The 12554-nt window shown below is 42.5% G+C and overlaps 1 protein-coding gene across 4 annotated transcripts in view; it reads left to right on the top strand.

Annotated features, from left to right (window-relative positions):
- Positions 1 to 12554, top strand: part of LOC111874816 (fibroblast growth factor 17) — a 392936-nt gene that overhangs the window by 214219 nt on the left and 166163 nt on the right. Inside the window, exon 1 of one of the 4 annotated variants that reach the window (XM_023870629.2) lies at positions 885 to 1421. The exons of the other annotated variants lie outside the window; for them this stretch is intronic. Within the exon in view, the coding sequence (XP_023726397.1) occupies positions 1402 to 1421 (20 nt within the window). The 5' untranslated portion in view covers positions 885 to 1401. Of the gene's footprint in view, positions 1 to 884; positions 1422 to 12554 lie in introns of those variants that run through there. 4 annotated transcript variants of the gene reach the window in all.

Consider the following 12554-nt stretch of genomic DNA (forward strand, 5'->3'; position numbering starts at 1 on the left):
CTCCGAGTACCTCGGTTTCCAATGCTAATTTCCATTGCGCTAACTTTCGATATGTCCTAATCATCCTACTATCCGCGCAGTATAGTTTCGATACTGATAGCATTGTCAAGTAGCCAACTTAAGAAAACAAAAGAACTTATTTTGCAGTAGTCCTCAACATGAACCGGAATTGTAGAATTCATAGTGGAGTCACACCTCAGTGTTTGTGAAAGGTGGGTTCCAAAGAAAAAAAAAAACAGGTCACAGAGGGTGAAACTACATAAATCGAACATTAGCTGGGCTAAATTTTCCCTTCTCCCCTAACACTCCTCTTCGGCCTCTAGCACAATACTCTACTCCCCTTTCTCCTCACCTCTCTCGACCGGCCAACAAGCAGTTCCCATTAAAATGAATGCTGTTAATTGAAATGACTCTAAATTAGTTGAGCGTGTTAAAATGAAATCACGATTTTCGAATTCGCATGTAACGAGGACTACCGACATTCCGAAGGCTTGCCCTAGGGGATAGAGCCCATACAACGGGCGCGTACATACCCTGTTCCTTCGTAAGGCAAGAAACCGACGAACAAATGAATGCTAAGCGCCACATTTCCACTGAAACCACCAGAGGTCAGTGAAAATGTCTGCATACCATAAACTTTGTGGCGGGAAATTCATATTTTCATCTCTCGTTCAGTTAGGTGCAGTGGATTGTTCGCATTTTCTTATATTTAGGGTTTATTTTATATATGTTATAATAAAATGTGTAAGCTTGTACACTGTGAAATGTTGTAAGTGTTTTTGGGGCCCCTTGGCTAGCTTCCTCCTCGCCGCTTGCTGGTTGGCGTGAGGCAGGCTGGTCGCAGTAGGCAGGCACACACACAGTGCATTATCAGGACTCGCCGAGTAAAGGTGTTCGCCAGTTGCTAGCGGGCATCTCTGCAGTGCGTTTGTATATCACAGTTCGTGTGTCGCTCACGGACGCCGCTGTGTCATAAGAGTAGTTTGATAGTGCTGAAGAGATATGCGGTCTTAGCTTCGCTATCTGCGTCACAAGTTGGTTTTCTTTTTGCTGTTAAGGGTCTGTTCACAGAATATTTATGAACACACTGAAATAATCAAATCCTTCATGTTCTGTTGACTAGAGCATAAATTGATCTTGTTTGTTTTCTAACGTAATTCTACCGCTAATATTTTGTGTCCACGTGTGTAGAGGACAAGACGTGTTTAACCAGAACATAGGATAAGTGATATAAATTTGTTGTGAATTTTTGGTGTGATGGTGACGTCTCAGTGTTGGTGATGGTGTCTTGACGTTGTCGTGCTGATGGTGATAGGGGTTTCTAGCAGCGGTGAGAAGGATCATGGTGTTGGATTTAGTGGTTGCTGCTCCTTGTAGCACCACGTGCGGTTGAAGTGCTGGATGCGCCTCACTGTGTACACGTGAGTAGTGCAGTGGCCCTTATTTCGACTCTTTTTATCATCCAGTAAACAAGAACTTGCACAGGAATTTACTTTTGATCGCAGAGGCTACTTCGATTGCTGTATTTACACTTATTTTTCGTCTGGTAAATAAGAATGTCCGGCATGCACTGTCTTCGCTCGCTTGGAAACCCGGAGCGTGGGTTCGAATCCCACTCAGGGCATGGATGTTTAGTTTGTGTGTGTGTGTGTGCGCGCGCGTACGTTTTTCTGTGTTTGTGTACAGGTAGAGGCCTTGCGACGAGCTGATCACTCGCCCAAGGAGTCCTACCGAATGTGTAAGATCTAGAAAGACCGAAGTGAACGGAGAAGTTCATGGAGGTAGGCCTAGGCCCACTGAGGCTGTAGTGCCAAGGGGTAAAAAAAACAAGAATGTCCATGCATTTCGTCTAATTTGTTCATATTTACTTTTTTCTTCCGCCAAACGAGCGAGGATGTACACAATTCTTTTTAATGAAATTCGCAGGAGCCCCATTTTACTAATGACAATACGTTTGAAGTTTTAGTTTGATTTCCCTACATTTGTTTTTTTGTTAAAGCAATAAAGTAAAATATTTAGTATTTTTGCCGTGAAACGTTCTGGCATCCGTTGTAAGTTCTTTTTTTATTGACGTAGCTGATGGGGGTATTTATAGACCCGTGTAGATGTATCGATTATAATTATTGTGGTTTATGTCTCTGTGGAGTGAGCATCATATATGCAACGTACATACTGCTCGTAAGTTTTAAATTACTTACCTACCTGTCGTATGAAACGCATTATGATCTCCCGCAAATAACAACTTGCGTCACTGCACATGCATTTAAATTAGTAAACCAGAAAAACCCGCCAGCGCTAGAGTGACATACTTCGACCATATCATCGACAAAATTAGGCAGAAAATGGTGAAGTGGTGAAGAGAATGAAAATATAACGGAAACATGTATAAAACTGCAAATTTCAGGTTAATGAAATAAAAGGATTTCCAAGGGGCATCATTGTATCGTCTTTTTTTTTTAATAAAGCTGACACCTAATTGCGTATGTTTCTACCGATGTCCACAGTTCATCATATGTCGTGTATCGAAATGCAATGATAGAAAGCGAGAAACAGCTTGCGAATTATGACGAACTTGGAGTTAGCCAAGCATATGGCGCCAACTGTTGTGAGGTTAGCCTTTACTGGTATTTTCTAAAGAACAAGCCATCTTTGATAAATTCCCCGATACGGTGTTCCCTACGCGTATTACAAAGCTAATTGGGAAATGGGGCATATACATTTTGAAATGGTGAGTGAAATTTTATTGAAATGATGCCCCTCAGCCAGAGTATAATTTTGTAACATGACGGACAGTGTACTGCACACAGAAACGTGTGCACAAGACAGAACATATTACTTTCGTTTCGTACCAGACCCCGTGTCGTAAGAAGGAAGTACAATATGTCAACATGAGCGGCGACTCGAGATTTTAATGTGACGAGTACACAGAGGTGCTGGATGCTGAATATGTATGATACGGACTTTGGACCTGTTGGAAATGACATTTATGCAAACTTCAAGCAGCAATCGTTGGGTAAAGAAGCGGGTTGTAAAAATACCGCGTCGTGGAAGGGGAACAGATACAGTGGTGGAGTGAGTTTTCGTGCATTCAAAATCCAGTTGCTCCTGTCTTTGTCAGCGACGGCCATGTTGTTAACATATCGTCCCTGGAATAAGAGGGTAAGGCACCAAGCAGGGCTTTGCGGTTTTGCATGATTAGATGCCGTGTGGATAAGGGTATTATGTTTCGGGGCCGTGACATATATAGAATTTTATTGGGGAGGGGATATTTTTGGGGGAAAAAAAGCGAAAATAATTTTTTTATTACGCCCTAGTGGCATAAATTTTGATTCTATCTCACAAAATATTTGTTGTTTTTTTTTTCAGCGGAATGTTATGAATATATGGTATTTAAGTGTTGTTTGAGACATTGGTGTGGGAAAGGAAAAGAGTTGAACTTGGTTGCCACTTCGATTCAGAGTAAACGAATAGGAATTATTTGTAAACCAAAATGAAACTCATAAATGAAGATACACGTTTCGAAATATTTACTATCGTTTTTTAACCAGATATATTATGGACGTTTTCATAATTTTTATTTTTATATGTTAATGTAACATGCGTTTCTTTCAACGAACATTGGCGACAGTTACGCCAAACGGGTTCTGAAAAGATTAACAAAAAAAAATTTGAAATAAAGAAAATATTTTCTAAAAATATATCCTGCATATTCGATATTTATTACTTATATAATACATTTAATGTAATGGATATATTTGGTCTCAATTCATTTGGAATAACGGTTAATCAGAAATAATTGTTAAAACCTTGACTTGTAATTTGTGTTATGTAACGAAACTCCTGCTGCATACTGCACTCCAACGTTGACGGTATAGGACATGAAGTTGTTACCTGTCATATGAATTTAGAAATATTTTTAATTTCGCTGCTAAGTTGCCAACATAGCAGTCATTACAAGGATTAAGTAACTGGTAATTAAATGCGTGTGGTATTTGATTGGTCATTGGATATGCAGTTCATTTCAAGATTAATTCCGAATGAAGAGAGGGATTTTGATGTTTTCATGGCGATGATGTCTCACTTTTTGATCTTCTGGGTTGTGACAACGTGCAGTCTTGTAGCCGGGTACTGACAACTCAGAAGATCAGGAAGAATGCCTGTTTAGCGGTAAATGGGCGCGCTTGTATTTTGTCCCTAACCTGTTTCTCTTAAACACTTCCTTATAGGCTCCTGCGTGTGTAGTGATTAATGATTTATATTTTCTTTCCCCCTGGCACTACAGCCCCAGTGGGCCTAGGCCTACCTCCATGAACTTCTCCGTTCTCTTCGGTTTTTCTAGATCTTACACATTCGGTAGGACTCCTTGGGCGGGCGATTAGCTCGTCGCAAGGCCTCTACCTATACACAAACACAGAAAAACGCACACACACGCAAAATTAACATCCATGCCCTGAGTGGGATTCGAACCCACGATCCCGGTTTCCAAGCGAGCGAAGACAGTACATGCCTTAGACCGCTCGACTACCGTGACCGGCTAATGATTTATATACTATTCCTAAAATATCTTTGAGGATGGGTCATCATTAGATAGTGACATATCGTGTCATCGTGATTATAAAGTTGCTAGATCTAAACCAAATCCAAAGAGGGTACGGCGTACCCTCAAATACATTTCAGAAAACCAATATTAGAATTTTACCCTTTACGCTTCGTAATGTCTGGCATCTGATTTAGATAAGAGCAGAATGCATTCTCCAAGTAGAGTTCTTAGTATTCCAAGAAAGGAAGACAGGTAAAGTTATTCCTGTGCTTAATTAATTATGCACTATACCATGAAGGCGTATGGTGGAGTGGATGTATAGAGCCACATTTTCTTGACCACGGTACTAGCTAGAGGTGAGTGGTCACCTTCACTCCCCGGCCACTTTACCCCCGGGGAAAGAGCCCCCGGTATCCATTGGATAGAAGGTTGGGTGGGCCCCAGAGCCGGTCTGGACGACGTGGAGAATAAAAAATCCTCGACCCTACTTGGACTCCAACTCCGATCATTCGGTCGTGCAGCCCGTAGCCAGTCGCTTTACCGACTACGCTATGCCGGAAGAAAGGAAGTAAGTAAATTAAAATTATAAACAAGCGATTGGCATTAAATTTCTTCTACCCTTGTTCTAAACAGACACCAACGATGCCTCCGACTCTGATGAGGGCGTTTGAGAACAGAGCGCTGAGAAATGTGCGCGTGAAGTAGGCCAACATCGAACTGAAGAATAATGCTGAATTTTCAGCATCGTGTTGCACTGTAAATTTTTCCACGTATTCACTCCCGTCTCCCGTGCAACTTAACACTAGAAGTTTCAAAATTCAAAACTTATTTTATACGTTCTAGAATTCTTTTAACATTTCTTTATTTGTCATATTTCGCACAGCAGGTTCCCGGCTGTACGGCAATCATCAGGAGCGTTGGAATTGTTTGGGCGAAATTACTGCACTTTATACACCGTTTTATCGCGTTTTCCCCTAATTTTATTATTTAATCTTAAATTTTGAATTAAAATTTCATTTTCTTTCGTAATGTGTGTTCCTGATTGGTGTATATTTTGTGCTATACATATATAGTGTCTGTTGTATCTTGCGTAGGCTACACAGAACAACGCAGTGCAGTACAGGCAGATGATGCTCAGCCATGCCCCCGCGGTCCCTAGTGTTAACTTCGAGAAGTTAACGCGTCGCGGATCGTAGGGCCATCTATTATCGCCTAGGAACAGATTTTTTTAGAACCTCATTGTCGCTCACGTGATCAATAAATAATACACCGATCTGCGTTGTAGAAAAAAATATCCGACATTCAGAGTTCCACATCTCATGTCCTTTCTTTGTTACTTAGTTCTCGTAAATATTCTGTTGAAGTCCTTTGTGTCAATTAAGTAACGTGCCAGTTTTTTCTCCGCCCAAATTCAATACTAGAATATCACCCCCTTTTGGTTCTCCCTAACAGAAAATTCAACATTTTCGGAACCACCAAATCCTAAACTGACTGTGATTTATCAACTCAATTGCATTTATTCGGAATTAAGTTAGGATGGCGATCTTATGTATGGTCACGGTGGTGAGTAATCAGGTGCTTGTATATAGCTGAGGGAACATTATGGGTTCGTTATGGCGAAAATTGAGCCAAATATAAACTTATCATATGAGTTTGTCGTTACTGTGGATCATCCAGACCGTAAGAATATATAGTCGCTTAATGGGGGGTGGAGTCCAACTGGGTCCACTCGGCACGCGGCGACTGATTGGCCTATTGGAGCCTGCCTCGGGTGATTATGATGATGGAGAATTTGGTGGAATGAAGATTGGCAAGGGAAACCGAAGTACTGGGAGAAAACCCGCCCCAACGCCACTTTATCCGCCACAAATCCCACTTGACCAGACCCCGGGATCGAACCCGGGCCTCCCCGGTGGGAAGCCAGCGACTAACCGCTTGAGCTATGGCGCGGTCAAGAATATGTTCAGCATCTGCTAGTAACATTCAGTGTCTTAAGTGTTGCAGAGTGTTCGCATGAGCACGGAATGACACAGCCTTCTCTCTCTCTCTAGTTATTTCCCCCTAAATTCTTACCATAACCGGTTTCAGAGTACCCAAAGAGTCTACGGATTTTGTGCACCCCATTGCACCCTTGCCATTACTGCGTAAGATACAGTGAATAGAACCCCCCCCCCCCAGACGTCTGGGTCATTAAAGGGGAGGGCACAGCTTGACCCCTATGTGAGAATTTTATCATACGCTTTGAAACCCGTGCAACAGCTCAGCAAGCAAAGGGAGCTATTTCGAGCGCTTCCCGTATAACTTCCACATGTTTAGTCCTTAGACTACTCTGCCTCTTACGGACTAATGCAACGACTGGCCTGAATAGCTCAGTCGGTATAGCGACAGGATACGGGTTGGGCGGCAGTATTCGATTCCCGGAAAGAGATTTTTCTCTATTCCACAGCACCCAGACCGGCTCTGGGGCCACCCAACCAACCATGCGATGGGTACAATGGGCTCTTTCCCTGAGCGTAACGCGGTTGGGATGTGAAGCTGAGCTGACCACTCAGCACTCGACACTAACCGAAATAAAGAATAGTAAAACTACACCGCCACTCCGGGTCTCGCGGTAGCGTAGTTGGTTGAGGCATTATGCTGTAAGCCGGAAGTTCCTGGGTTCGATTCCTGATGAGGTCATTTGATCTTTTTTTTTTTTTCCAATTTATCTCATCCTTCCATCCACAATATGGCACTGGGGTCGACTCAGCCTATAACAGAAATGAGTACCAGGAATCTTCCTGGGGGTAAAGGGCGCCCGGCGCGTAAGGCTGACAAGCCTACCGCCATCTGTGAGCCGATTGTCTAGAGAAAATGTGCGATACTCAAACGTCTCACAACCCTATGGGCCTCCACGGATTGTTACAGGGATAGGTTTACCTTCTTAATAGTATACATCCTTTTGTGTGTCATAAACAAGGTACATAAAATTTATACAAAATATGCGGTCTACATAACAATATTCTGTATTTAAAACAAAATAGACACTATCGTATCAACATTTGATTCTGATATCATTGTACGCCTGATGATGACCCAGTATAAGGGTCGAAACATGTAGCGTCAGTAAAAACAAATGTTGATATGAAAGTGTGTACTTTCTTATAAATACAGAGTATTGTTGTGTAGAGTGCATACTTTTGTATACATTTTATATTGTTTTACTTTTTTCTTATAACTTTTACACCTCCACTCCCCCGTACATCTTCATGGCGTGATGCTTAATTAATTATGTCCATGAATAACTTTAACCATTTTTAGCTTTGTACAGTAAATGCAACTGAAATGTTAATTCAAGTAGTTCATTAAGCACAGGGACAACTCTACCCTGATCCTTTACCTGTTCATTAGCTGGCATGGCTCAGTCGGTATAGGATCCAAACAGGGGATATAGGTTTCAGGAATCGCAGTTCGAATCCAGACAGGGGCAAGAGACTTATGTCCTCTTCACAGCATCTAGACTGCGTCTGCGGCCTGCCCGTACTCCTGTCCAGTGAGTACCGGGAGATACTTCCCTGAGATTAATCTGCCGGAGCGTGAAGCTGGCCACTCACCACAATCTAGTGCCTATGGTAATCATTCGTGCATCTGTGTATATTCACTGCCACCTCCATCTAGTGCCTAGGCGAAGAATGCTTGGAGCTATACCCCCACCCCCGTACACCTTCATGGCATATTCTTATATTTGCTTCGAATTTATGAGATTGATTCATTTTATCCCAGTTTTTTTTTTCGTGGGTTATGATGCTTTCAGTAGCTAGGCTGTATGACGTCAAATCCAAAATGTTATATTTATTTAATTAGGGACAGACACATTTGCATTTGATTTTACTTAATTATTACATATAAAATCTGTCGACATGCAAGATATTCGGGTCTTGCTTTCTGTAGCCAGCCACAAATTTCAGGAATTCCTTGCCATACATCCAACCAAGTACCGTATTTACGCATGTATAGGCCGCGTGCGTGTATAGGCCGCAGCACAATTTTCAGACAGAAATTATAGAAAAAATAATTTTCTTGGAATATTATTTCAGGAGTAGAACACCCTGTATTACTAATTATGAATATAATTTTTTTAAAATGAATGTGATTTCGAATATAAGCCGCACCCCAGTATTTCTCTTGAATTTTTGGCAAAAAATGTGCGGCCTATACATGCGTAAATACGGTAATTAAGCTGGCTGTCTTGCATACTCACATTATAAAACAGGCTAATCCGTTAACAGGAGACGGCTGTCCCTGTGTCCAGCTAACCCCCTGCTATTATTTATCACTTCACCATAAAATCCCTCCATAAGATCGAATCCATTTAACATAATATAGCCTGTCTGCCTCGTGACTTTCCGCTTTTGTCGGGTTTCAGTGTGTAATAAAAATTTTGATTGTGAGCGTTACCAGTCATTGCATAATGTAAAGTGACAAACACATCTGTAAACTAGCAATAAATGTACCACAAATACGTAACACAATGCTCATTCCTTTAAAACAATTCGAAACTCTCTGCACGGCGTCTCCCTTGCATATGCTGTAGCCATCCGTGAAACGCGCTCTATTCATGGCGACTGCAATGGGACTTGAGCTAACAGCAAATCCCGTCACAGGGCACGATCCTGAGCCAGTCCAGTGCGGTTTACTTCCTCAGAACCGTAACAAGAAAACCCCTTGCTATTGTGGCCCCATATTGGCCCCAAAATATTAAGAGGAATGCTTGATGAGTGTGGGAACATTGGAGGAATGATAAATGGCAGGCGGAAAATATATGTACCAGGAGATAATCCTCCCTAAGTACGGCTTTTTATAATCCTAGAAATCATACATAGACAGCTCTGGGGTTGAAATCGGGTTTGCAAAGCGAGATACCACCGATCAACTGGGTTAAAACTTACTAAACTGGGTCTAAAACCTCTTTTTGAAAGTAGGTCGTCAACACGTAGCAACTTAATTCTGTCGTCATTAGAAAATTACAAGATTCTATTTTAAAAAATCTATGGAAATCGAACCACCATACCGGAGATTAGGAATTATATGCAGAATATTTCTTCCGTAAGGCTGCTTACGAAAGGTATATCGCACCTGGAACTTCCTCCATGGAGTTGACTTTCTTCTTGCGGGTTATTTAACGTACAGTGACCCACCGTGGCCTGTAGTCCTCAAGCGAACTATACCGACTGAGCGACCGCAGCTTGTCGGTGAAGTTAGTGCAAATTTTAGTGGATGGAGGGTGTCGCGTGGTCAGCGCAACGAATCCCCACGGCCGTTAATTTCGGTTTTCTATACCGGAGCCGCTATTTCCTCGAAATAGCTCATGAATTATCCTCACGAGGCTGAGTGGGCCCCGTTCCAGACCCACTACTTCTCAGAAACTCTAGCCCGGGACCTCAGAATCTGTAGCCAGGAACTCTGACCGCTAGACCACAGAGGTCAGTGTGGGGTACAGTGACAGACGAATAAATTGGAAGTGGATTTGGAAGTAAGCGGTGGTGGCCTAACGGAGGTGCTGTGCCAAAATTTGTCGGGAGGGACTGATGAAAACCACGAACAATTGAGCCAGGGTAGCCGTTGTTCCAGCCTTGATTCGAAGAGAACACCTTCCGAGTCTGAGTCAAGAGCGTTACCGCTACGCCAACCCGTTTTGTCAGAGTCATTGAGAATCTGATTGTTGCCCCTCTGATTAAGAAATTGCTCTCTCTTTACAGAGTCAAGTTTATCGCCGTGAGTTCACCATTGGACCCTATCCCGAGTCAGGTGTTTCCGGTCCAGAAACCCACCTCTCATTTTAGATTAATATTCCATCTGCCAAGATGCAAGTAGAAAATTCCACAGAAATGTAATTGTGTCGTTCCTGCTATAGAATATGAAGTTCATTTGTGTGTGTGTGTGTGTGTGCGTGTGCGTGCATTTCTTCCTGAGCCAACTGGTAGGACACAGAAAAGTCGGAATGGAAGAGAGGGCATGACAAGAGAACGAACGGGTTCTGTCATTAATATTCCTGCAGCTTTGTTTCGAATTGGTGATTGGTTTATCAGAATCATTGGGCACGGAATAAATATAACGTTTTTAGATTATACCCTCCCAATAGTTACAAACACTGCGCTTTCTCTCTTTTCACTCTTAAGCTAAAAAAAGTAAAGCTATCCCTGTAAGGCCATGGAAGTCCAAATGGTTATGAGGTGTCGAGGCTCCCACATTTTCTAGACAATCGGCTCACAGATGGAGGCAAGGCTGTCAGCCTTACGCGCCGGCCGCCCTTTATCCCCAGGAAGATTCCTGGTAAACATTTCTGTTAGAGGCTTAGTCGATCTCAGAGCCACAGTGCAGCTGGAAGTATTAGGTAAAGTGAAAAAAAAAATCCAGTGACCTCATCGGGAATCGAACGTTCTGGGTAAACGACATGTAATTGAAAAGTCCGGAAAAGTAGGTTAATAATTTGGTATGAATAGTTGAAAGTCTGTTGTTCCTGCGCCCATGTAATTAGACTGTTAGGGGTTAAGTGAATGTGATTTGGTCAGATTTCAAACATAGTTCCATGCCGTCTGTTTTACAAAGAGTTTCAAGTAGATTTCTAAAGGGTTCTGACGATGGTATATAACACTCGGGATTACGAAGGTTCTGGATTTTGTCCATCGTCTGGTACTCTAAAAAACTAAACTTTTCGGAAACTGGATCTGTTTCCGTCCTCAGGTGGGGGGGGGGGGGTGGGAGACACATATTCTGTTGGATCCGTTAGAAAGAGCTAACCTCAATCGCTGGGCCAGGTCCAGTTTCCGAAACGTGTTTTTATAATACTGGACGATGGAAGAAAAAAAAAACAGTAGGCCCCTAGCACATAGAGTTTTCGTTCACATAATCAAGGATTATTAGTACTCATATACTTTTCATGAGAATAGCGTATATGAAATTGAAACCTCGAGAAGACGTAATTAATAGAGAGATACAGGTTGTAATTATGAACATGTAGCGAGATGGCTACACCAGAAGCTCAGGCAAATTCTTTATCTTAGGCCTTTGAACGTGAATCTTGTTCCTAATGAGACTTGTGGCTCCAGACTCAGTCGGTCTGACCTTTCCGGGATGCCTCTCCCTTCCACTTACCATATTCTGTCTCTCCTCTCTCTAGGTTAAGTGTTTTTATATTTACCGAGCGTCGCGGCTTAGTTGTTAGATCTCCGTTATTCTGATAGAGACTTTTCTTTATTTTCCTCATTCTCTCCAAGAAATAGCCACGATCTTTTCCTTCCGTATCTTCTCCAGTTCATAATTCACTGATAATTATGTCATTTGGCCGTAAAGGCCCATAGGGTTGTGAGAGATCGAGGCTCCCACATTTTCTAGACAATCGGCTCAAAGATGGCGGTGAGGTTTTACCCCCCAGTAACATTCCTGGTACTTATTTCTGTTAGAGGTTGAGTCGATCCAAGGGCCATAGTGTGGCAGGAAGAATTAGGTCAATTGAAAATATCCACCACATCGGGACTCGAACGCGCAACATTCAGGCTTGTAACGTAGTGCTTCAATCAACTACGCTACCGCATGTCCCCATCTGACAATTAAATGCTCCGTTAAAAATGTCAAGAACACAGAGTTTTTAAGTTTCCTTGAAGTGGAGTGAGGCTGAGTCCACTTGCTACGTCGGCCACTAACTGGCCTATTGTACCAGCCCCGGGTGATAGATGTTGGTGGTTGTGGAGCAGTTGGTGGAATGAGAATTGGCAAGGGAAACCGAAATACTCGGAGAAATCCTGCCCCAATGCCACTTTGTCCACCACAAATCCAAAATGACAACCTGGGCTCGAATCCGGACTGCCGTGGTGGAAATCCGGCTACTAACTGCCTGAGCTATGGCGCGGCCTCAAGAATACAGAATTTACACATATAAGAATTAATTTTAATGACTGATTTCAATATTTAATGATAACAGTATTTTTCATTGCGATAATATGAAACTGACGTCGTCTGGCGGCCAACGTGCAAG

Source organism: Cryptotermes secundus, unplaced genomic scaffold (assembly GCF_002891405.2).
Source record: "Cryptotermes secundus unplaced genomic scaffold, Csec_1.0 scaffold27, whole genome shotgun sequence".
In the NCBI taxonomy this organism is placed as follows: Eukaryota; Metazoa; Arthropoda; class Insecta; order Blattodea; family Kalotermitidae; genus Cryptotermes; species Cryptotermes secundus.